At 39.1% G+C, this 26932-nt stretch overlaps 1 protein-coding gene across 4 annotated transcripts; it reads left to right on the top strand.

Annotated features, from left to right (window-relative positions):
- DNAJB14 (DnaJ heat shock protein family (Hsp40) member B14) lies at positions 1-26932 on the top strand. Of its 4 annotated transcripts, none has more exons than XM_059817641.1 (8): positions 1-180; positions 6249-6423; positions 16604-16749; positions 19838-20023; positions 20436-20530; positions 21213-21322; positions 22556-22725; positions 25483-26932. In XM_059817641.1, the coding sequence occupies exons 1-8, from the start codon at positions 48-50 to the stop codon at positions 25605-25607; spliced, it is 1140 nt and encodes a 379-aa protein (XP_059673624.1). In that variant the 5' UTR covers positions 1-47; the 3' UTR covers positions 25608-26932. The 4 variants fall into 4 exon arrangements, with proteins under 4 accessions (XP_059673624.1, XP_059673623.1, XP_059673622.1 ...); XM_059817640.1 differs by having other exon boundaries at positions 22553-22725; XM_059817639.1 differs by lacking the exon at positions 25483-26932 and having other exon boundaries at positions 22553-22868.

Genomic DNA, 26932 nt, shown 5'->3' with positions numbered 1-26932 from the left:
CCTTCTCCCTGCGCTGCGGCGGGCGGAGGCGGCGGAAGGAGAAGCCCATGGAGGGGAACCGGGACGAGGCCGAGAAGTGCATCGGGATCGCGCGGGAGGCGCTGGAGGCCGGCAACCGCGACCGCGCCCTCCGCTTCCTCGGCAAGGCCCAGAAGCTCTACCCGACCGAGACCGCCCGAGGTGAAGCCCGGCCCCCTCCCCGCGCCCGGCGCCCCGCCGGCCCTGCTGCCGCGGCCGCCCCTCCTCCCCTCTCCCGCTGGTCCGCTGCCCTGCTCCCTCGGGACGGGGGGGACCGCGGGGCCTGCGGGGGGGGGGGGGGGGGTCCGCTCACCCCGGGGCGGCCGTCAGCCCGCGCGGCGGGCCCCCGCAGGCTGAGGCGCTGAGGCGAGGGGGACCCAGCGGTGCGTCCTCCGCGCCCTGCGGGGACGGCGCTGCCCCCGAACCAGCCCGGGCTGGGGTCCCTGGCGCTGTGCGGGGCTCGGCTGGGAAAAGGGGCCGAAGCGATGGGTCAGGTGCCCAGGAGGAGCGCTTAGGGCGGGTGGATTCCCACCCTCAGTGCATGTCTGTGGCGTCAGGCGGTGGGGAGGAGCGGGGTGACCTCCCTCCTCGCCAAAGGGGTTCGCTCTGGGCCGGCCCAACTACTCGCCGGCGTTTCCCCCCTCCCTTTAGCCATCAGTAGACGCGTAGCCATACAGACTAGGCTTAGACCCGATTAACAGCAGGACACCTCAGGCCCCAGGCCGAGACAGGCTGGGTTGGCTTCTCTTCTGCCACCGTGAATTAGTCCTCGCTAACAGCTTGCAACAGGAGCTGCTGCTCCAGACTGGACAGTGTCTTCATCCTCTAACTTGCTCGTGGTTTGGGTTTTCTCGGTTTAATTTCCCTTTTGGCTGTACAGTAGCTACGTAGCAATTGCACACAGGTTTAACTTTCCTAGAGAAAACGGGATAGGTGGCTCCCCCTATGACTTAATTGGCTCTTCAGACACCTCTGTGCTAAAACTTGAAAAATAATTAGCATCTTTCTAGCAAAAGGTGTTTAGAAGTGATTTTTCTAAAAGGAACAATAGTAAGGTTTCAGTGTACGCAGAGCTGTTGCCTGTCTTGGAGTCTTTGTCACACAGTGTCAGAAGTTGCCTTGAAATACCTTTGAACGCAGCAGTGACTTGTTGCGTTCCTCTGGTTCTCGCTTACATTGTCTATGCCATGGAAGGAATCGGAAAGACTTCAGTGCTCTGTACTGACTTAAAGGCCTCAGCATTTACCATTTTTGGAACATGACTTTGGGGTGAACTCCTGACTGGAAGTGTTCTGTGCTGTATTTTATTCTGTAGTGAAGCCTTTAAGTCAGGTGAGCAGATTCGGTGAACATTTTCTGTCCTCTGTTATCTCCTGACTTACTTTTATATGCAAACAGTAAGCAAAGGTCTCATCAGTGCTGTTCTTTTTTATAGTACATAGGTTTTTGTGTGTGTATGCTTTTTTTTTTCCCTGCAAGACGGGATGGATGTTGCTAGTAAATCACCTGGAAGAAGGTAACCATTGCTTTGGATCAAGAATGTGACACTGTATTCTTGCCACGTTAGATACCTCTGAAATAAAAACAAGCAGAAGTTTGCCATATTCCTCTAAATTTCTGTGGCTTAAGAAGATGACATGCATGAAAACACTTTCAGCTTTTTGGAAGCTGTGTTGGTCAATAGGCAGGAAGGCTGAGGGTTTCAATTCAGCTTCTTCCACCAAAGTGAATAGCTTTTTCTGCTTCACATAGCTTATTACTGTCTTATACCTCCAAGATAAGAGTTATAGTAACTCTCGGGGAAAAAAAAATCTCCATTTGATTTGTTTTGAGAGTTTGAGTGGGTTTTTTTTTTTTTCTTTTAAGTAGGACTGCTACTACATAACCACTATTGTAAAGTATTCGGTGCAAGAAATAGATGGCTAATTAGGGTATTGTCTGTAGGACACTTGTTTTATTCACTGTGGAAATTAGCAAAGTATGTCACAAATGAGGTACAGATCTGGTGAACAGAAGACGGTCTTGTGGTTATGGTAGTGGACTGTAATCTGGGGAATTGTATACTGAAACTAGATACTTCACAGAATTTCTCTGTGATGTTAAATAAGTCACTTCACTCGGTTTCCGTTAGTGAACGGCTAATTGTTTGTGCTTCATTTTTCAGGTATTCAGCTTGAAACAAGGGCCTGATTTGTGGAACTGGTGGGCAGTTAAAGCTCCATCTGAAGCTAATGAGAATTACAGATGCCCTAATACCACTGAAAAAAATCAGGCCCTAGGCCTGATTTGAACTAGGTACTTAGAAATTAGGGGACTTTGCAAACTTGTAATATTTCTGTGCTTCAGTTTTCTAGCTGTGGAGGTTGGTAATTCTTTTCAACTCATTCCATTTCCTCCCAAAACAACACCAACTCATTGAATTATATACATATTTTTTTTAAAGTTTGAGGCACTTACATAGCGCTGTTAAAAGTGCAGTAAGCTGCAAGGACACAGAATATCCTGTTTTCAGGACAGGGACTGGAAGGTGTGCAATAAATCAGAACTGGAATTTTACACTGACGAAGAACAAACATAATTACTGCTTCATTATCTCATTGTCATATTTTAGATAAATTAAGTGGGGGAGGTCTACTTGGAGGAAAAAAACAGTAACTCATTAGATAATTAAAAATGTGTTATAGCACATACCCAAGAAAAGGAAACAGTTAAGGTTTTTGAGCTCTCTTAGTTCTAACTCTTATTTTACAGTCATAATGTGTTGGGTTTACGTGGTGATAGGACAATATGGTGTGCAGCCCCAGTTGTCACTGTGTTCACTTATTTTCTCTTTGGGGTATGTATGAGAAGGTAGTTCGTACCAATTTGTCGCTGAAGTCACGGATGCTTCGTAGATTGTATCTTTAGTATCATTTTGGGAACAATTGCCCACCATTTCACAAATGATGTTCCATCAGTGATAAAAGCAGTGAGAACAGGAGCGCTGAATATTTTACTGATGGGAGCTTCCTCCTCCTGATGTTAGAGTGGATTGTAAAAGGACAGAGAGCAGTTTTTAACTATTGTCTCTAAAATAATACTATATGTAGTTTTGTTTAGGCGACATTTGCATTTGAAGTGCATTCAGCACTAGTTCAGTCATCAGTGAAGTTTAGTTTTGCTAAACAAAGCTTCTGCCTGAAATACGCTGACTGCAGCAGTGCTATTTTAAGGCCTTACTAGTGTGAAATGTAAGATCAGTGCTTATTTAATGATACTTAGCTAATGACTTCATAGTAGCAGTGTTCATGTTGACGTCACTCTTTGCTAGAAAATTGTTTTACAATTCAGCTGTTCAAAATATTATTTGATTATGATTTTTGCTAATGATTCCTCTTGCAACTGAATGGAAACTAATTGCTTGTCTGGAAAAGATTTGTAGGAGTGGATTTAAAGATAACAAAGGACAAGATCTCCTTTTCAAACTTAGGTGCCATTCTTTTTGGAGTTAAAGGCAGAAAATGATGTTAAGGACAGCTTTATTTTTCAGTGCTTCTTAAGATTTTCTTGCACTATTTCTGATGCTGCCTGTAAAAATAAACTTTTCAGGAGGCTGTGAGCTTAGTTTTTTAGGGTGTTGCGTTAGTATGAATTCTGAATTCAATATTTCTTCCCATAGTGAAAGTGGGGGTCATGTTCAGTGCATAATGGAATCAAATGCAGAGCAAGGATCTTTCATTCAGCAGCAGGTAACAGTACACACAAGAAAGCCTTCAGACACATTTGGAGATAAGATTCGTTGTCTTACCTGCCAACAAAACAAGTCTTTGATTCCTTGTATGTCCTATTTTAAAATACATAGATGCTCAGTGAAAGTTTTCTTTAACACACTGTTAGTGCTACAGTTCTAACAGCTGGTTTTACCACCAGCAGTTCATGGAAGAGTCAAAGTTGTTTCTGAATATCTGAACTGTGTCTTTTATTTGAAGAAAACAATGGCCCCAGACCCTTTGTACGGTTTTCTTTTTCAGCGCAGAACAATAGCATGTTTGTATATGCTACATCCTGCTATCTTAAGAAGTTAACTCTTATGGATTTGAATTATTTTTTCTTTTTGCAAGCGTCCTGCATTGTCTTCTCAGCGATGCAGCTCCATTATGGGGGTGGGAGGTCTGAGAAGGTGATTAGGAAGTAGTAATGTTGAAAGTATAGTGCAGCCAAACCAATTCATGAAAAGACTTACCAGCTAAGCTTGCTGTGAAAGAGAAACTGGGCCTTAAAAATGCAAACTGTTGTCTATACCTGCATTGCTACCATTCTTGCTACTACTGGTTTTGCAGAAGCATTAGTGCAGGGATGGGGAATTTCTAGAGCAGTACCAATATAAAGGCAGGATTTGCAAAACTGTTGAGTAAGCATTATTTCTAGAGGGTAAGTCAGGGTCACGTGTTCGATAGGATCCTACGTGATACCATCATTAAATATCTAATGTCACAGAACAGAAAAAGGATAATTTTCTATTGTCACTTGCCTGGAGCACATTTGGACTGAAAATGCTTTATTCTGAAGGCACTGTCTGTTCAAATCTCTGTTCTTGATTAGTTCTTAGCCTGCAGGCACAGTCACCTTGTTGGAGTTGTTATTACTTCATTTACCTCAGAACTTTAAAGGCTATAACGGATGATATTAGAATAAACTTGCAAATATTTGGATATGTGCTTCAGCTATCATCCATAATGTAACTATACCTCTCCTGTTTTCAAGAACTTAATTTCATTTGTAGTGAAAACATCCATTCGGTATACAACTCAGCATCTACATGTTAGCCTTTCCTTTATTTCTGCAGTAAAAAGCCTGATCTGATCAATTGAGGAATCTTGCTGAGGCAGGCGCGAGCACAGGACCGGGCACTGAAGTCAGGTGACTTTCTTGTTCAGGCCCAGTGTAGCTATTCATCTGCAGTACTTCAGACTGCTGTGGCCAGTGGGTAATAAGTGAATTGATAAGTAAAAGCAAATACTGGAGAGTTTTAAGAAGCACATCCTAGGGAAGTGGTTCTTCTTTTAAACAAAGCTCCACTTTCTTTTCCTTCCTGTGCTTCTCTGAGATATAAGCTATGATGTGTAGGATCCCAGTTTGCTGCTGCTCTAAGAGAGACCATGCTAGTCAGAGGAGAAAGTTTTAGAAATTAGATTTAGGAGAAAATCCTTCAGGCTTCTTCTCACTAGCTTCTGAAAGAAAATGTTTTTTAACTGTAAAGCTATAACATGGTTTCGCAGTGAGTGGGAAATTGTTCTTCGGGAATTTTTGTTAGGACATTTTTTGTGCAGATAGTAACTCTCAGTTGTTTGTGAAACAAATTTGGCCTATGTAGTTTGCCATCTTGCTCTGAAGTGAACTCTTTTCAGGAAAGATAGACTATTTAATAATCTTTGATCCACATTATGCTTCGTGTGCAGTCCCTTAAGTTAGAATGGTACTGTTTCTGATTTATTGGTAAGACAGATACCCCCAAAATAGAGGCTTACATCCAGAAAGAAAAAGAAAACTTAATGTCTGATGATTTATTAAAACTGCTGGATTTGAGATCTGTTGGAACATGGAAGGAAAGAGGATTTCAGGATCTAGCAAAAGCATGCTGGTTTTCAAGATCCAGGTCTCAAGAATTGGGTGTAGTGGGCTGGTCCTGAGTTATCTGTGGCATTTAACAGTAGTTTGAATTTCAGCTGGTATTGCCTGGAAGGGGTATAGAGCATTAGTTTGTGGCCACTAGTGGCTCAGGTTACAAATAGCTATGTAGTGTAGCAACTGAAACGTGCTGGAGATGGGCTTGGTCTCTGTATGGAATAGTTTGCAGGTGCTTTAACGTGTTAGGTTAGTTCTTCTTTTCTATCTACAGTTGCTTATTCAGGTGTTCTCATGTTTTCACCCTAAAGAATGGGTTCAGTGCCTCTAAAAACCATCTAGAAATGAAGGACCTGGATAAATTCTCTCTAGTATTAAATTACCTTGGCACAGAGGTTGAGGGGAGTCCAAGCGCTAATTTTGAAACAGTTTTCCATAGTTTCGCCACAAAAAGGAGTTGCTAGACTGGCTTCAGAAACGTTTGTGATACAGAGTGGCGATCAATAAGGAAGGGAGGATGTAGCAGCTAGTCTTTTACAATGTGGTGCTCCCATTTAAGATACTTGAGAGCTCCGCGTTAATCGCTAATGCCTATAATGATACATTGATATACTGTTGTTTTATAGTTTTGTTGGAAGCTATTATGAAGAATGGAAGTACTGCTGGGGGAGGCGCTTACTGCCGAAAACCAGCCAGTAGCAATGATCAAAGTAAGCCCAATAGCACGAAGGAGAGCAATGCATCTGCTGCAGGTGAAAGTGGAAAAGGCTACACCAAAGACCAAATGGAAGGAGTATTCAGGTATGGCCTTGCTTAAATACATCACTGCTTTTCATTCTGTGTGTTATGTACTACTTACGCTTTCAGTTCTAGCATCTAAAGAAGCAACAGAAAATTCAAGGTTAGCTGAGAGGGATTACTTGTACTGAACTGTGACTAAAAGGAAGAGGAGGCTTTTGCTGTGTTTAAACACAGGACGAGATGCTGATGGTTTCTGTGAGAAAGATGATACCCATCTTTATATAAACTAATCTTGGTGGTTTAAAAAGAAAATACTCAAAATAGTTATTAAGTAGATCTCACGTTAAATGGAAGAAGTGGTGAAAATTCTGTAGTACAACTTGCAGGACAGTGTTTCTATTCTTAAATGTTTTTATACTTATGATATATGAGTTTACATCACATGCTCGCTCCTAAAGTTTATTTTCAAGATAGTCTTGCTGTACAGGCTGGTCTTAGACCAGTGTTAAAACTATTTTGTTCTGGAACTACAGGTATTTGAGAAGCACTGAAGCACGTAGCCTAAGTTGCATTATAAACTCTGTCTGGATGTCGTGCAGCATGGTAGTATTAAGATGGGGCAACATCAGCAAAGGAGGACATGCGAAAAGAAACAAAGATCAATAAAAATGTCCTTTTGGGGCGAGTAACTCTTAAGTCATGTTATCATTACATGCTTTGTGGCTGTAGAAGTGAGAAGAATATTGTTTGATATGTGCCCTGGTTTCTGCTAAAGAAATGTGGATACAGCCACTCTAAAATTGCACACCTCAAAACCCACCTGTGTTTTCAGAGAAGCCTAGCCCAAATATTTTCGAGAGCTCAAAGAAGGGAGGCCCTCATCTCCTAGTTTGTGTAGATTGGATGAACTGTTATGTGTGAATTTTTTGTGTGAAATGTACGTTGCTGATGATACTATCTTGGGGTCTTTTCCTGAAGTTCAATAATCTGTTCAACTGTGCTAACAGTGAGGAAAAAGCAGCTTTTCTTTGTTGATACAGCAGCCTTGCATTCAGACAGGTAGGCAGCAGCATCTCTGGCATGGTTATCCTCTTGGTGTTGCTATTTAGTAGAGCTTTTAATTTACCATCATGTGTGCTTAATTAATGTTATTGCCCTTCATGATACATCTAAAGTAAAACCTGAATAAGCATGTACGTTCTTGGCCACCTTGAAATGTTAGCTGTTAAAATGAACACAAAATGTGTGTGTGTGTGCACACGCATGTGAGACAAAATATCCAGAACGAAGTCCTCTGTAAAATGAGGCTTAGATCAAATTAAGACATGTAACACATTTTCAGAAAGCTGCTACAATGAAGGCTGTATTACTGCCAGTATTCACTCACCCGTGACGTGCCATTCTGAGCTGCAGTCTGCTTTGACATCAGGCTCCCTGCAAGTTCTTTTTTTGTTGGTTGTTTGTTTGTTTGTTTGTTTTACCAGAAAGTAATGTTACCTACTTTTTCTTGACTAAAATGATGTTGTAGAGCCAATTTTTCCTCATGGTATGCTTTCACGGTATTGGGTGTTGCTTCCCTGAAGGGATTTGCTAGATACCAGATAAAATTAATCCAGTTTGTTGAGATCAGAACCAGAGTTAGGGGTATTTGCGGAAGTTGCACGTTGAGGATAATCTTGATGCAACATTGCTGCTTAGTACCTGTTTCAACAATCTACTTTGTGAATATAAAATTTGGGTTTTTAAAAAGTACCCAGATTTTTTCAAATAAGCAATTGTAATAGCTTGCAGAACAACCCATGTTTGTTTGTATTTTACATACCACTTAGAAAATCAGCTGTTAAAACAACATCTTGACCTTAGCTTGAGTGGTGCTACCATCCTTTAGTATAGCAGTTTGTAAACCTTTGGAGAGAGACTGAATGTTGGTTTAGATGTGCAGTAGTCAACGGAGCAAGTCCCCAGTTCTTGTTGGAAGTTTTGAAAAGTGTGTCATGTTGTCAGTTAGTGACATCAACACACCACTTAGAAAATTTGTGGTTAAGAATTAAAAAACATGTGCGCCTTGCCAAGGAGAACAGGATTAAATAGGAACAGTGGGCTGAAACTTAATGGAAAAATATAACACATTCAGTGATGATAGCTGAGGGCAAGTTCATGTTTAAACCACAGTGAGAACGAACTTTCTAGTTGGAAACATGACAGGCTGCATATGTTATTGCTTCAGTCAGGCCCCGGACTTTTCCAATTAAATGAAATGCGCCCCTCTGGGGAGGGTATTCTTCAGAGAGCAGAACTTGTCATCACCACATGCTTCTGCCATACCACAGTGGAATGGTTTTCGGACCTTTGAATTGGTTCAAGAAATGCTGCGTGAAAAGAGGTGGTTTTAAATAGTGTTTCGTGCCTGATTTTTTAATTTCCTTTTCCTATAAGGAAAGACATTTTTAGATAGCAAGGTAGCAAAATCTTCAATTTTTAATAAATTCTGAATCTTACCATGAATTTCACTCTGTCAAACTAAGTTGTTTTGTATGCTTATGATTTGAAAGGTGGCCATTATCCTCAAGTATTCTTCCCTCTAGGAGTTTTTGGTTCTGTATTAGTAATTGAATATAGACTGAGAGAAACCATTCCTGATTTAACTGCACATGCCATTTCCAACCCTTTTTTATAAGCTTTGGTGAGCAGTCAGACAGGGGGACTGACTCTGAGCCCTCTGACTTGGATCACTGATTAGTGTTCCTGGAGTTGTCCAGCTATCTTGAATTTGCTTGTGACAATAGATTTAAGAAGCATCGTGAAGACACAGTTGGAGCAGTATAACTAATTTAACTGCATTAATTTTCATCAGGGTTACTCTAGCAATGTGGGTAGGTATGAGTACAAACAAAAACCTCTGTGCTGTTTGTATTTTTTCTACATACACAGGGGACACTGATCACTGGCAAGCTACCACAACGCTTCTGTAGAGCGTTACATGAGCTTGCAAACAAGTTGCTCGACAGGGAGAAGCATAAGATGCAATATCTTTCCACTGATTGCATAAGTGCTGGGTGATGCTCTGTTCTTTGTGGGAACGGTGCACACTATTTCAGTGTGACAGTTTGAAGCTTGAGATATCCAAAAGCACTTCGTTCCTTTTGAATCGAAATGCTTTGAAAATACCATCTGTATTTTCATCTTTTTCTTAATGATGCTTATCTTGTCACTGAGGGCTGCCTTAACACTTTAGGTGACCTGCATATCAGAGATATTGACAGGAGACTAGCAGAAATATGTTAGGACCCACAGTAGACTTATGTCTTTTTGGAGCAAGTGCCCTAGAAGTCTCTAGGCAATTGAAAGCTGTCTGAGCAATGTCAACTTAAGATAAGTGCATGAGAATCGTGTGCATGACAAAAAAGAGAGAATTTGCTTTTGGATTCTGTGGTCTTTGCTTTAAAGCAATTCCTTCACTGTTTGATGTAGGTTATTGGCATTTTTTGCTGAGATAAAGAAATACAACATTTGTGTAAGAAAGAAAATTTAAACTTTTTTTTTATCTAGTTCACTTAAAACAACTGAAGAAGTAGTGCTGATAGGGATTACAGTTATCGGAGTTTTTAATTACTTTCAAACAAGTTCTGGTCATGATATCTGCCTACTCATACCAAGTGTGCAGACCCTTTGGAAAGGTTTTGTGGACTAGGATGAAATTAAAAAAAAAAAAGAAAGGATCATTTGCCTGCTGTGTATTAATCGTTCCCATTTCTTTTTATGCTGTGAAGCATGTATTATCTGTTGTCTACTACATGATTTTAGAAAAATAGTTTTGGAGATATAGATAGGTCATACACTTTATACAGACTGCCTTTAAATTGTCTTAAAATTCATATGGTGTCTGATGTCTCTTTTTTAGTAAATAAGCCATAGCATGTATTCCATATTACCTTTTTGACATCTGACAGATAGTTGCCATGATTAGTAGTATGCTAAAGTTGGATTGCTGTCTTGTGAAAACTTTGGTGGAATACTGCTTTTCCTGCCCCGCCAGTGCCTGCCCCTCGGAAGAAAGCACAAGAATGAAATTTTGTATTTGGATCTTTGAGCTAGAACCAAAACAAACCAATAGAGGCATGAATTCTGTAGGAACCTTGCAAGGCAGGATTAAGTGTCATCCAGTAGTGGTCGAGAATAATCAGCAACTTGATTTGAATTCATGGAGTAAACCAAAAAATTGCCTCTACACATTTCATGGATCAAACTAGAAGGAATCTAAGTTGTGTGACTGACTTTTTCCAGGCCTTCTGCTGAGACTTCTGCGAATTCAGCAAAAAGAGATATATTGTTACTTTTTTAACATGGGGTCAAGAAGATAATTAACTGAAAGTGGAATAATAAGAGCAATCAACATGTGCTAAAATGGAAGGGAAAAAAAAACAAAGCAAAGAAATCAGGGCATGCCTTTAATTAGGCTGCCAGAACTACACTGAATTGTTGAAATATCCAGTTGAATCGTTGAGAAAGTCAAGGTGGAAATCACAGTGATAGAGCCTTTCATGGAAAAGTGGCACAGAAGATATGGTGGACTTTGTCTGAAAGCTCCTGCCTTTAATCTACGCTTTTTATAGCTAAAATAAAAGCTTAAAGAAAATCTGGAGATAAGTATGCTGATGTAAACACAGCCTTGAATATTTCATGTAATACTGGAGAAACAAACTGACCAGGAACATCCAAGAGCAAGGTACCAAGACAAGCACCATAATGTGTTGTTGAATCCATCAGTAAAACAGAGATCTTGAAACTTCTGATGCATTCATTTCAGATAGTAGGGGTATGCTTATACCAGCTTGAGTTCCTCAACAACACTGTGACCTCTTCCCAATCTAGAGCACTTTTTGCAGACCACACATCATCCAAACTGTGACTGGCACACTCATGATTCAGCTGCAAGATGCCATTTGCATCAGGCCCTCTGGCATCATTGGAAACTTGACCTGTGTAGAAATTGGTCTGCATTTTACTGTGTTTTTCTGCTCAACTCTGGGATCAGAAGTCAGTGTAGCTTCCTCTTGCTCGGTTCTTTGTCACTAACATTCACATTGCTGCCTGCTGTGCTGTTCAGTTCAGGTTACCATTGGGAGAAATAATAGTGGCTCCCATTGCAAGCTTTTGAAGATGGTGGTCGAAGTGTTTATCTTTTGGGCTGTCCCTGTGCATGGAGACAAAGGCTTTGGAAGGCCCTTTGAAATACCCTGTTGTACTCAAAACTTCATGATTATGGATCACTGCAGGTATTCGATACAGGAATGCAAGCATCTCTGACAGGTTTTGTTAACCTGATAAAAGCTGTTGATGCTCACCTAATCTGAATTGTAGATTTGAAAAGTGAAACAAGAAGCACAGCAGTAGGATCACATAATTTTGTAGTGACAGGAGAACCAGTGGTGGTAACCCCAGAATTTCTGCAGGTGAGAGTGGACATTTCAGGACCTGAAGGGCTTCCTATGCCTTCAGCCATCAGACATGGTGAGGAGCCCAGCGTCAGGCAGAACTGGCTGTTGCTGCAGTTTGAAGCTGGCTGATCAGTCCTACTGCAAGTGGCTTGTCAACTGCAAGCTGGGATAGTGGAGCTTTGCAAGTCATGATGAGATACCTCTCTCAACAGATTGTGGATGAATGTAGGCCATCACCTCCCCTCATGCTGTTTGAGCAGTCTAGTCTCTAAACTTCAGATATTATTTCAGGAACATCCAGCAATGTGCCCTCCTAAAACAGCCAGCAAATCTGTTAACCCAAAGGACAGTGCCAGAGTGCTGGCAGGGGACTAACAATTCAGCGAGGACAGAAATTAGCTAAACAGAAATAATTTGTTAGTAATTCAGATACAGAAGTGATCCAACCAGGAATGAAAAACACAAGAAAGCAATTCACAAAAAAACAAAACCCCAAGCAAATTAAGAGTGAAAGCCTCAAACTTCAAATAAGCCAGAAATAAACAACAAAAAACCCCAATTCAAACAAAAGGGGCAGTCCATAAGCAAGTGATATGTAAATTGCAATTTTAAAAAGAAAGATCTGTGTGAAGTTTACATATGCAAGAAAATTAGCACTAGGGACTACAGTGCCGTAAGTGCAGCAAAACCAACCAAACAACAATTTGAAATGCAGCTTTCAGAAAGTTAGCTGTTCATGCTGACAGGGGACAGGGGTTTCAGATGTGGTTAAAAGCCGTGAGTAACATCAGTGATCAGTCTTTTCCAAAACCTCCACTGGTTTTACTCTTAATTTTTCCCAGCCTCTGCTGGCTGATGTTGTGTGGCCTGCAGTAGGAGACAAGGAGGAAAGGGATGGTTCCTTCTGTCCATCTGCCCTCCTGTGACAAATCTCCACAGGACAGTTCAATGCTCCAGGTGAGGGATTCTGGCAGAGTGAGCATTGTCAGACATCAGTCTACTAGAGACAAGGTGTGAGGAATATGCCCAAAAAGGCCTGCTTCTGCTGAGGGACAAGGATCAGGTTGGCCATGGCTTCCAACAGCTCCCAGCAGCTGGAGAGAAGTTTCTCATCAGGACAGTGGTAGTTTGGAGGAAGAGGACTAAGGCTTGGAGAATCTCAGGGCAAAGACCATGATCCCCATGTCTTTAAGGTGGAGGAGGGATGTGGTGTGTGCTCCAACAGTGTTTGAGAAGCCTGGTGACTGCACAGCACATGTATGACCTGAGGATCTGGTGGGTTGCCCTGGTGATCCCATACAATTTGTCCTGCTATAAACTGACTTACCAAGTTGAGTTTGTGATGCATTAAAGTTTTGCCTCCCAGGAGTGCATCACAAACACTGGTGATTTTGTTTAATTGGAAAGCACCTTCTAATTGTCTTTGCTTGTCCCATCATCCCCAGTACAAAGCTGCTGCAGTACAAGTTTTGCTGCAAAACTTGCATGGACTTTGCTGAGGGGGAAAAAAAAGGAGCCCTTACCCTGTAACGATTGCCTGAATTGTGCTCAGTTAAGCGACCTCCTGGGAGAATTCACTAACTCCCTCCCTGCAGTAAACTTTGCATTAACTAGATGCTAGCTACTTACAGTCCAGATGCTTTTTGCCTTGGAGTGGCAAAGCAATCGTATAAAACTATTGTCTAATGGCAGGGTGTAGCAAGGGTTTCATAGCAGAAGGTCATTGCTGAGAATTCCAGGCTTGGGTATGGTTTTTGGCCCCTGTGCATTTGTATAATCATTTAATGTATTTTAGCTTTAAAGCTTGATCTGCCTAATCCAAAGTCCTGCTAAACTCTGCAAAATTGCCATATGTATATGCGTATTCCATATGATTCATCATGAAGTCACATGCAGCAGTGCTCCTCAGGCCATCCAGCAGACTACTTGCAGCTTATATTTGCTGGTGAGGTTTATAAGAGCCAGCGCTGACTTGGTTGAGATCTGAAGATGACAACAGGCTAAACAGCGAACAGGGGTTACATATCTCAGCGTTGATCCTGTGCAGTAGAAAGGAGGGTAATGTAAATGATCTGGAGGATCGGTTACAGGTCTGTTGCAGGCAGTGTTGCTGTAAGCGTGCCCGTCCTGAGAAGAACATGCAAGGGAGAATAAAAGTTAGGGGTGGCTGTCACAAAGGCTTCTTTGTTTGAGACTGGCCATTTAGCCTAAGGTAGCAGGTCAGGGTACAAGGGTGATTTGATATAAGATGTGCTTGAAATATGAAATCATAGCTTCATACAAAATCAGGAATGTTGGAATAGAGATGCTTGTGTACTTGCAGAATTTTTTGTTTTAACAAAGCAATCACTAGCAAAGATTTCCTAAGAGAAAGTAGAAATGTGTTATACCTTGGCTGAACACTTGTTTCTTGATAGATAAGAATAGCCCATTTGTGGATCAGGTTCAGGATGGCTGTCGCATGGAGGGTGATTGCACTCATCCCTTTCGAGGGCAAGCATTATACAACCCCCAAGGCAGGTTTCTCCCTGCACTTCTCATCAGGAAGTAGCTCTGGTTTGATGCACTGGCTCTAAGCAGATCGTGGTGTCAGAAGCTGGTGGGTCATGTGCTGACCTGAACGTCTTCCGATTGATACCGACCATTCTTGCTTTTCCCGTGAGGCTTTCCCACTTTCACTGGTTATGAATGGGGAAGAACTGGGGTGAGATTTTGAGGGTTAGAAGAACAGGTTGGCATTTCTTGGGTTGTTCTTTTTTTTTTTCCATTTTTCTCCTCTCTGCATCCTAGAGTTGTGAAATAAATACATATCAGGTCTGTGAAGTAGTAAACTTTTCATGGGGTTTTCTTTCATGTTTGTTACTTCCATGAGAAGTGACCATATGCTGTTGGGCGAAAAAGTTCTTGAGGACGGATGGTGCTTAAAAACACTTGAACAAACGTTTAACACTACAGTTTTAATGCTAATAAAAGAACAACTTTGCTAAACATTGATGACTCACTACCTAATTTTATATCAACTAAAGTTCTGAAGAGTCTGGTCCACAAACAGATAATTCAGATACTGAATTATTGAAGGGAGGAACTTAGATTGGATGCTAAGATAGCAATTTCTTGAAATAAAAGCTTAATTTGATACTGTTACACTTTTAAATAAAGCTATCTGTTCTTGATACAATTCATAAGTAATCCAGGTCTTGAGGCTAAGGATGAAGGGATCTGTACACTACCAAAATTTTTTCTTATTGTACAAATAAACAAACAGAAGTTTCCAGTATTGAGAGTATAATTTAATGTATTTTCTTTCCATTCTTTCTTGATGGGTTCACTGTGTTCTTTTTAGTTAGCTTTATCAGCTTCCTAACTAGAGCTTATTAAATGTTACCTCAATATAATGAGCTATATTTATTTCACAGGATGTTCGTGTTGGCAGCTGCCTGCATACATTCAATTCAGTGCTCTTGTGAGCATTACACCGAGACGTCCATAAAAGCTCATGTTATTTGAACACAGGAAAAGGGATCCCTCAAATGAAACTTGATTTGATCAATCTGTGAACTATGAAGGACCACACACAACAGTGTGGTTGTACTTCTGATGCTGTATTCCCTTAATTACAGGGTACCCATTCTTATTTCATGAAAATGCCGAAGGCTTGCTTGCCCCCTTTTTTTCCACTTGGCTGCCCTCTGTATAGTCTTTGTAACACTAAACCCATATTTACGTAGAAATCTCTGCATTTAAGAGAATGTGGACACAGTTACAGCCATGTGAAGAGACTCACACGAAGCTTTTAAAATATTTATGGACGTAATTTCTATTTCTTGCTCAGACCAGCCCTTTTCTTTTGGTATGCACCAAATGTCAGTGTGCGTCATTTCTGCAATGCAAGTTTGTGATTTGGCCTTATTTTTCTAAGTTTCTGGATTCTTATCCAAGTAACTTGGTTTGATTTTAAGGTATATTTATTGGTTTGGTCAGTTCTTCCTGCCCACAGAAAATTAATGTTCTCACTGTCCCCTGTAACTGCTCTTTCTCTCTTCTGAGTATTGTGAAGCATACCAAATCATTACATCATTTCCAGATTTTGCTTTTCCTGTCTGGGTGAGACTGCCTACAGGAAGAATATTTATGAGTTTTCAGAGTTCTAAAAAATGCTACATTGAACATATGAGATGAGCTGAATCTGTAATTGCTGGAGCTGTTATTGTTTCTTTGAATTTATATAAACACTTACAGAAAGTTTGTTAAGATCCAGGTGCATTCCCAGCAGCAGAGGTATCCTCACATGCCTTATTTCCCTGAAAAATGAATGCTTGAATGGTGTTTTTACTTGACTTTTGTTTGGAGAAAGGGCGGTATTGTTTCTCTTGTTTTATATCATGCATACCAAAGTGCATTTGCTGTTGACAGTCAAAACAGACCTTCCTACCCGCTGGCTCTGTGAAGTAAATTTGGAATCTTCATTTTATGCATTATTAACAGCAACATTCATATAATTTGGAATGAGAAAATGATACAGTAATTCCAGACTGAAACCTTTTCTTACAGCTGTAGTAGTTCTGCAGTAGAAGTAGTAAAATAAATGTAGTAAGTAATTTTGAGTACAATAGTTTATTGTGCTCAATAGTGAGTTTATTATGAAAAAGGGCATTCTTTGTTTATAGAGTGGAAATTTTTTTATATTGAAAGTGAGAAATGTATTGCATCAGTGCAATGTATTACGTCATTTGCAGCTGTGTTCTAACATACTACCTTTACATCTTTTTGTTTACAACAGTTTACTTCATTTTCTTTTGCAGTATAAAGAAATGTAAAAATTATTACGAAGTCCTTGGGGTGTCAAAGGATGCAGGTGAAGAAGACCTAAAGAAAGCTTATAGAAAACTTGCTTTGAAATTCCACCCAGACAAAAACCATGCACCTGGAGCAACAGAGGCTTTTAAAAGTAAAATACCATTTTTACTTAAAATTTCTTTTATGATTAAACTTTGTCAGATTAAAAGAAATTTATCTGCATTGGTCACTGGTCTTTTTACAAAATTGTCAATGTGGTGTTTTGTAGCTAATATTAAACTGACATTTTTATCCAAGAAAATATTTGACCTTTATTATCTTAACATATACCTAGAAGTATGGATAAATAATGTGGACTTTTGCAGTAGGGTTTGGTTTCAGAGGAGTGATTGTAATTTTCGGGTACAGGGAGCAAATACTTGATCTGTGAAACCCAACTGCACTTTTTTTTACTGTTGTTGACTTAATGTGGTCAATTGAATCTTACTATCTTGAATCTTTACTATACTTGAGCTTAAAAAAAGGTAAACCTTGATAGCAAAATACAGTTTTTACTGAATCACGTGCCACGCTAAGTTACCTTTTCCTTAGAATTCCTTGTATGTGTGTAGTTTTACTACTTTTTCCACACAAAAAAACTTGGGTTCAAACATGGCCTTATTAATAGTTGCCTTTGACCATTTCTTAGGTAAAATTTACAATCTGACTTGACCTGATCAAGGCTGCCAAGCTTAGCCCTGCACAAGGAAAATTGTTGAGGAAAAGCTTTTTAAAGAAAACTACACCTTCATCTCAGACACAGATGAAGAAAAATGTGAATCTGTAAGAAATGGTGATGCGTAAATAAACAATCTGATTGTGGTACATATTTTTTATTTTTTTCCTGTGTGAGGTTTACATGCAGACATTTGAAAAAATTAATTGGATAAAACTCTTAAATTGGGGGAGGGGGAAAAAAAGAAAAATAAAGTCCTGAGCAAGACTTCTGATACAGACTTTAAGGGGTAATTACAATAACATATTAACAATTCCAGATGAAAAGTAGATAGAACATAGCAGGAAAGTTGATTGCTAATGATTATTTTAATACACCTATGTGATGACTTTATCTAATAAAGATATTATTCTTGTAAAATTATCTCCAGCCCTATGAATAAAATAATTCTTCCTTGTTACTAGCATCTTAAATAATCTTTAAAGTGTAAGAAATCAGTCTCTTATTATTTAATATTTTATTTAACATTAGCACTTTGTACAAGTTTGATTTCTTCAGCTTAATTTCACTTTCTAGTTCTTAACTAGATAAGTAAATGAACAGAAAATCTTGTAGGGGAATCTTGTTGACTAAAAATTACTTAATGAAATCTAGTATTTTTCTTGCATTGAAATTATTGTAATCTTTTTGTATGGCTGAGTAAATTCATGATTTAGTTTGCCTTTAAAGGTGCCTGATGAGTTTCTAACATCCAGCTGAGAAAAGGAGTTTCATATTAATAGCTATTTCATAATAATGCTTTATTTTAAGGAAAGGTCACATTAGAAAACAGAATTGAGTTTGATGTTAGGCAAGGTACTTACTTAGATCTTGAGCTACCTAGTACTACTCTTCTGTTGTATTAAGCAGTCTCCCTGAGGTTATATTTTAGATTAAAAAGTTTGTGCAAATATAATCACTTTTAATCTCTTGGAATCTCTTTTACCAACTTCATCAAAAATCTTTCCTTTGAAACTTTTGAGCAGGTTTTTTCATTTATTTTATGTTCTTTATTTAAAGAAAATTAAATTTTAATCAAATCTGTTGTGAATTAGCATCAAGTAATCAAAAGCAAATAACAAATAGTCAAAAAAGATTGCTGAGCATACTGTGACAGTATGGTGTCTTCACTTTATGTGCAGTCACCTGATTAATGTCTCCCTAAATTCTTAATTTTTGGGAAAATCTAAATTTATACTACCAAGTTCATCCTCGTGCTGAGGAACAGAGGAACCTTGCAGCAATATTTGGTGTCAGTAGTGTATGTCATGCTCTCAGTGCAAATTAGCAGGCTTCATTTCTTTGGGTTTTCTCCTCCACTTAAAGGAATTGCTAATGATTATTTCTAACGGCATCTTAAAAGGCACATAGCTAAGACTCATTAACTTTTTTTAGATTGGATAATGTTGAAAACATTAATTATGCAAAGCCATAGTCTTATTTGCCTGTGTTGAGGTTATAGTGTTGCACCTTGCACGAGCTTTTGATGACTGATGGCTTTTCGACACTGAAAAACATAATCCCTGTGCCTTGTCTTGGTTGGCTGCAAAAGAAGGCTTTTGTTGGAGAGGCCTGGAGGAGAGAGAAGAAAGGAAAGCAGAAAGGGTTTAATGAAGATATGACTGAGTGAAGATTGTTCATCGAGTGCCAGCAGAAATTTTCCTTCAGTCTGCAAGAGCTGTATGTCTATTCAGAGCAGCTAGGGTCCAAGCTTGTAAAGTCAGCAGAGCTTGTGGTCTTTTCACACTCATTCTTCCCATGCTCACATAACTCAGTTTTTCCCTTTCAACTGTCAAAATTGAAGTTGTTCATTTGTGATAATGTAGCATGAATGGGGACAAGGATGCAGGCCAGGCACTCCAAACATTGAGGTTGTATTGGCAACCTTGGGAACACACGTACGTGTTCCTGTCATGCACGTGTGTTGTACTCTTCATGTTATGTCATGCAAAACTGTGTGTTATTAATGTAATCCATAAAATATCTTAAGCATATAAAAAAAATAACATTCACACTCTTGTAGACAATAAAGTTGATGCATTTGAAGAAGTCACCACTTACTAAATGAAACAAAAGAAAACCTACTGAGTCTATGATGTTTTTAAGCTAGGCTGCTAGAGCAAACTGAACTTTGCAATTACCCCCCTTCAAAGCTTTCATGATAATGCTTGATGCTTTTTTGGTAATTGCAGTGAGAGAGAACATTTCCACAGGTGTAGGCGTTCCCCTAGAAAACGGATCAAAGCTCTCCTGCCTTCTGCCTAGTTCAACAGGATAAAAGGCCTTTGAATAGTGTTGGTGGGAAACTGTGGAAGCTATACTAAGAAAAGTAGAGATGGTTTTTGGACCTTGTACTATAGTTGATTTGTAACGTACAGTAAAGGACATAATTTGCTGCCTATTCTTGACTTTGAAATTGCCATTTTCATGCTGGAATAGCTCTTATCTTTCATTTATGGGAGTTGTCTTTTATTCCTTGCTTCAGAAATCGGAAATGCGTATGCTGTGCTGAGTAATCCAGAAAAACGAAAGCAGTATGACCTTACAGGCAGTGAAGAGCAAACATGCAATCACCCTAGCAACGGTCGATTCAACTTCCATAGAGGTTGTGAGGCAGATATTACTCCAGAGGATCTATTCAACATGTTTTTTGGAGGGGCCTTTCCAACAGGTATTTGTATATATCAGTATAATCATTGGGATACAGTGGTACTGCCCAGAGTGGCATTAGAGTTTGTGATGTTATAAAACAGTAAAATTACTCCAGCCTGCCTCAGACCCCCACTCTTTAATCTGCATCACAGTTTATTTTTCCCCTAAGTGTTGCTAAATCCCAAAAATGGGAGTTCAGTTCTTTGGGGTTACTGTGGTGATTCTGTGGTACATGAAATAACAAATCAGTTGTCTTAGAGCTTAAAATATTTATTTTAAACAACTTTGAAATTGTAAGATATCTTGAAGTTGAGTTATTTTATGTGTCATTATTCAGTAATGTTAAACGCTTTACGTTGTTGCTTCTGTATTGACCTCTAAATAGTTTGGGGTTTTTTACATGATTTAAATGTGGCTATTTCTTTCCTTAGGTAGTGTACATTCATTCTCTAATGGTCGTGCTGGCTACAGTCATCCTAATCAGCATCGTCAGAGTGGACATGAGAGGGAGGAAGAGAGGGGTGATGTATGTTTAAGCGCCCTTGACTTTAAACTGTGGATTTGTGAAATTTGCTGGTAGTCGCTTTCAGTGATGTGACTGTACAGGAGCTCTGTACTGTAGAGGAGGGTTTGTACTTGCCAGTTACATATTTTAAAACTTTGGCAGGTGATAGTCCTACTGATTGGTAAATAGACATGCAAATTTGAGAAGATAATAGCCTGGTTTTGTAAACCTTTTGTTCTATGTCACTATCTTACTAGTGCCTGGTAGTATTAGCCTAAATATGTCACTTTTTCTGGCCACTAATCCTTGCCTACATGTAAAAATTTATTTGGTCTGAGGTAAGAACTGTACTTAAGGCTCAGTATTCACCTATATAAATTATATATAGTCCTCTATAGTTACATATCACTGTATAGATAAAAATCATGGTGTACAATGTAACTGAATCCAGCTATTCATTTGGTAATTGCTTGTGGCTACATGCTAACCCATGAACTCTTGCAGTTTGAGCAGTCTATGAATATTGTGTATGCATTGGAAAGTTAAGATAACACCGCAAGTGTTTGCAGGTTTGTAGTTACAGTTTTCCTAGCAGCTTTTGATGCTTAAAGCAGAAAGTCACGCTTAGCATTAAATCTTGTCAAATTTACCTGTTTACTTGATGCTGTTTTGTGAAATAACCTGAATCTGTTTTGTTCCTTAGGGAGGTTTCTCTATGTTCATTCAGCTGATGCCTATTATTGTGTTGATCCTTGTTTCCTTGTTGAGCCAGTTGATGGTATCTAACCCTCCTTATGCCTTATACCCAAGATCGTAAGTAATGCTTGATTACATTAGCTTAAAACAGAGGGGAGGATGTTGTAATCACCCTCTCCCACTTAGAATGATTTTAGAGAGCCTTTCATTAGTTGGTCCTTGATTTCCCACAGTAAGAAAAGGGAGGGAAGCTATAGATGAAGCAGAACAAAACTTGAAAGTTAAGTAGTAAGAACATGCTGTGAGAATGATACAGAGAAAAGAGGTCAGCAATACCTGGAGTTTAGGAGGTCTTCTAATACAAGGCAGTGGGTCCATGCAATGTAGCATGTTGCAAAGGTGTTTGCATCTCCAGCATATTTAATCGAATCCTGAAACCTGCTAAGGCTCATTATTCTTTTAGGGGTCATCTGTGCCTGTAGCAAGTGAAGTACTTGAAAGCAACTTTCTCATCCTTATTTAAGCTTTGAACTAGATGAGGGCTGGGGAAATTGTCTATTCTTTGCTTCATTCTAGGTGGTGGTAAAATAGTTTATCTTCATTTTCTTGCAAAGAATTCTACTAGTGAAATTTACCTGTTTTGTACAGTAGCATATATAAACCTTTTTTCCTTGAGAGAAATGAATAACTTTAACCAAGCATGCAGCTAGCTAGTAGACTTAGCTCACTCGCCACAACTGTTTTAAAGGTCCTTAGTTCCTTACAGAGGTCTCAGCCTCACAACAGAAAGGTTTCTTTTCTCCTCTCTTACTTTTCAGAGTTCTTTATTTCCAGAGTGTGAAGTTTTTCCGTTCTGCAGCTAAGCTGTTTTGATGCTTATAAACACTTCTCTGCCAAAATGTTTGCACACAACCTTTGATTTTTAATCCGCAGAATGCCAGCAGGAAAATGGATTTCTCAGGGCTGGCAGAAAACACTTTAGAATGGAGATGTACTGCCTTGCTACGGAATAGTGACCTGTTTTTCTTTCTGTTGAGTTTGAATGTAATTTTCTTACGAAAGTTTATATTTGACTAAAGAGGTATGAAACAAGTGTCTTACTAAAGTGGGAGATTTTTTTCAAGGTCAAGAGTTTAAGCAGTAGAAGTTTAATGTTCAGGTAAATGTAATTTTATTCTCTGGCAGATTATACAGCCATTCATTTCATTACTCGTCTCGAAATGGCAAATTCAGTGATGTGCTGTTCTTCTGTAATAGCAATATTTTTTAAAAGTGTATTTGTGGTGTAAAAAAAAAAAAAATCAAATAAATATCTAGTCTCTCTCTCCCCTCCGTCCTTTTTTGCAGAAGTACGGGGCAGACCATAAAAATGAAGACAGAAAACTTGGGTGTCATTTATTATGTCAACAAGGACTTTAGAAATGAATACAAAGGAGTGTCGTTACAGAAAGTGGAGAAGAGTGTGGAAGAGGATTATGTGTCCAACATTCGTAATAACTGTTGGAAGGAAAGGCAACAAAGTAAGTTTGGTAATATGTGTAATTTCATGAAAGCATGCAATACTATAAAAAAGATTGCCTCAGGCAAGAATGAAGTGCTTCTATTATTAAAATACCTGAATGAGAAAGCAAGTGTAAGGTTCCCTACTGTTTCTCACTTCTAAAAGTGTTGCCAGTGTCACTTAATTTCTGTGTTTTACTCAGTGACCTAACAACCATCTGCAAATCGTCAGCAATTTTAACCTGCTACTCAATTATCTGTGACTATTTCTCAGAAAATTAAAAACTACAGTGAATTGATAATGAGAAAGAAATTGCTTTAAGTTAGGGACGAAAGTTAAGAATTCTGATCTCTTCCACATTGTTTTATCATGGCAATATCTCATTTCTCTAGGTGCTTTTATAAAAATAAATAAATAAAAACCCCAAAAGCTTACATAGGTGTTTCCAGAGAAGGAAAAAAATAATCTGCCTTGGACCACAGCATATAGAAGCACTGCTTTTCCAGGCGACCAAGGACACACAGCATGTCCTGTAAAACATCATAAGCTGTAAAACAGTGCTTAATCTTTTGCCAGTGCTGAATAATTTTCCTCCCTGGACTTGGTGCCTTGGCTATATCAGACCTTAAAAACAGGAGTTTTTTTAGTTTACCATCTATTTTTCCTATCTGATTTGATACTATACAAGGAGCTATTTTCTTTCAGAAGCCTAGAATTCAGTGTTAAAGCATAAGAATAATGAACAGCATCGGCCATCTACAAATCATCATAAATTTTAACCTGTTATTCTATTATCTGTGACCATTTCATGAGCCTTTCATGCTCTGTGAGAACAGCGCTGCTAAAATGACATCAGTGTTGAAACAAGATAGTTTCAACTTTTCAGCTGGTAAACTTCAGTAATAGCTTATTGGATAAATAATTCATTCATGCACTGTCAGCAAACTGACCAGAAGCAAACAGAATGCTCTTCTGTGAGTGAAATTGTGTGTTCCTGCACAACTTTACTCTCTGCTGTCCAGTGATGCCAAGCCTTTCAGCTGAGATGGCCCCTTAGCTTCTCCCAGTTGTAACAGACAGCCCAGCATCACAGCCAGTCAAATGCCTGAATGGGACTGCACGCATTCATTACAGTTGGCCTGTACATATACAAATATAAACTGCATTGCCCGTGCATAGCAGGCCCAATGCTTCCTGGAGGCTTTATGCTCCTTACTCATCAGTACACATTGCTTATGCATAAGTAAATCTCGACAGTAAACTTCATCTATGCAAGAGAAACACCAGTACCTTGGGGGAAAACTTTCAGATTATTGCCCAGAGTACTACATTTGATCAGAATAATTTTTCCCAGATTTTTCAAATGGAGGAAAGCATCAGAGAATTTTTGGGTATAATTCATAAGCAAATGTAAAAAACTCCTGTATTTTTCCAGCTAGGTTGTCCTTTGATCATCTTGAAGTGTTTGCATATGTTCACTCTTTGTGAAACAAATATCTAATTTTTCATCTACAAGCAGTTGCTATATGAACGATTGGTAATCTTATAATAAAATAGTTTACAAAAATGATCGTGGTTGTCAACAAAAAAATAAAGACAAGGTATAATCCAGCACAATAAAAAGAGGACGTATTATTTGTACATTTTTTCACCGCAGTGTAGATCTGGGAGGATAGTTTGCTTTTATTGACCTAGTCATTACACTTAGATTTACTGGCTTGTTATATTTGTTTCCTGTAATATATTTACTGTCTAAAGAGCTTTGAAAAGGTTTAGTTGATATGCAACTTCCACCTGGAGAGGGAAAGAGGAAAAAGAACACCTTTCCCATTTTTTGGGCATTTATTCTTGACATGCTTACTTTTTTAAGCATGAACAGAGTCCTGAACAATGCAAAGAGGCCCACAGTTCCGTATGTACATATTTACTGGGAAAAATGTGATGACTTAGAGAACTGTCTGACTCTAGTATAAAGAAGAAAAATAACCTGAAGGTGGTGACTGCCATGTTGTTTGCTATTTGCAATTTATCAGGCTGTGAAAACTACACAAATTGATTTTGAGAAAGCAGCCCCTAATAGATTTTCTCTATTTATAGAAACAGCTGATTTTGTGGTTTTAAGGATTCAAAATACCTGTTGTGTGTTGGATCTCCTTGACAGTTAAAATCTTCCCAGCGCTGACTAACATTTAAGAATGCCTTGCTAATCCATTTTGAGTTGAAGGGCTGAAAAAGACGTTATAGAATTAAAATGCTCAGCAATGTCAAGCTATTGAACACCAGAATAATACAGAGAGCTCTTTTATTAATACCTCTGAACACTGGCAGTCTGAAGCAGCATCAGTTGAAGTAATGGGCTTAACATTCAGAATGGATTTTTGGGCACAGACAAGATGCCAGAGCTGTCAATAATATGCAAGATCACTGAATGTGGCCTACATTTGTGTTGTTTAATGAGGTCTGACAGAAGTAGTAAGGGGTTTTTTGTTTGTTTGTTTGTTTTTTTCAATTGGGTACTGCTGTGTGAAATATGAGGGTGCTGGAAGGCTGTTACCACTTTCCCTGCTCATAAAGATGAAATGCTGGTGAAGATTCAGCAAAGGGAAGCTGTAGCAGTGCTGTTTAGGTGGTGTCTGTAGCTAGATAGAATAGACAGAAGGGGAAAAAGGGCGAGGATTAAACCTGTGGTGTTTTGGACAGCTCTGAGAAAGAATGTATCATATGTGAAGTACTCCGTTTTTAACCTGAAAAATCTTTTCTCTTTTTTTCATTAAAGAAACAGATTTACTTTATGCAGCAAAAGTATATCGAGATGACCGTCTCCGAAAGAAAGCAGACTCCATGTCCATGGACAACTGCAAAGAACTAGAGCGGCTGACCAGTCTCTATCGAGGAGGATGAACTACAATTACACACTTACATCTTTATGTATGCTGTTCTCTCTCTTGTACATTAAGAAGAGATTTAGTTTCACCATGAATGCTGGAAAAGAGGGGTGGATGTAAAACTCTACTGTGTAGCTGTTTCCAGAAACCTTATGCTGAAATATCATTTAATGGCTTCTTTACCTACTGTGAAATAGAGGTAACTTTAATTGTCTAGATTTTACTTCAAAGCTTCTGTGAATTCTTTCAGCAGAGAGAATAGCTCAGAAAGGATGCTATACTTGTAGAGACTTAGTCATAGTGGTTCTCCTCTAACATATTTGCCATGTAAATATCTGTGGAAAGAACACTTTGTGTATATACGAGTTAAATGACTTTCTATTTAAAATCTCAGAAATTTAGTTCCATACAACATTTTGTCTCACTGATGGAATAAATAGTATGATTACATCACTCCTATTCAGATGTCAAGTGTGTGGAGTTGAAACCAGAATTTTTAATATTTTATCTCTAACTCTATGTAAAATCTTCTAGGTTTACCAGCTTAGAGGAACTTGGTATTTTTAAATATAATGGCATATATTCCTAAATATCTGTTGGGGTACATTGATCTGGTGTAGAGTAGCAGTTAGCTGGTGTAGTTTTTTAGCGTTTCTAAGCAATGCTGAGAAAACTAAGAACTACACTAATCTCTTTTCAAAGTAAATGTTTGCAAACGCTGTACAGACCATTATAAGCATTGCTTTTAGTACTTGCAACAGTTTACAGCAGCTCTACCATTTGGTATTCCAGTAGTAGTTAAGTCCATACGTATGGTTAACATGCATCCATAGCTTCCTTAATTTTCACTGGAAAGGTAGAAGAAAACATGCAATAGTAAAATCTTAAAGCTAAAAAAAAAAAAGCAACCTGTTTTTTTTCCTGGGAGGCTTCCATTTTCTTACTATTTTTTTTATTTCAAGCTAGGTCCCAACTCTGATTCCTCAATGGGCACCACAAGTGGAACAGGGAAATATTGCTAAGGGCAAGCTATGTGCCTTTCAACACTTTTGCCAACTACTTAAATGCTTTGCTCATTTGCAGTATGCTCCTATGGTCAGAGCCATATCACTTGTCCTGGGGCGGAAGAGGGTAGGGTATGCGTTTCTCTGGACCAGAATGTTGCTGTACTGACTTCCTAAAAATGAGCAAACATATGGTTCGGCTCCTACATACAAGATCATGTAACTCGGCGGCCTGTACATGGAAACTCTATGTAGCCACACCTGCCGATGCGCAGAGGTGTTTTGAAGCAGCTAAGTACAATGTACTTAAAGTTTATCAAAAGTGGGTTGAAAATGT

This window comes from Gavia stellata, chromosome 5, assembly GCF_030936135.1.
Source record: "Gavia stellata isolate bGavSte3 chromosome 5, bGavSte3.hap2, whole genome shotgun sequence".
Lineage (NCBI taxonomy): Eukaryota > Metazoa > Chordata > Aves > Gaviiformes > Gaviidae > Gavia > Gavia stellata.
This window is presented reverse-complemented; position numbering and strand designations above follow the sequence as displayed.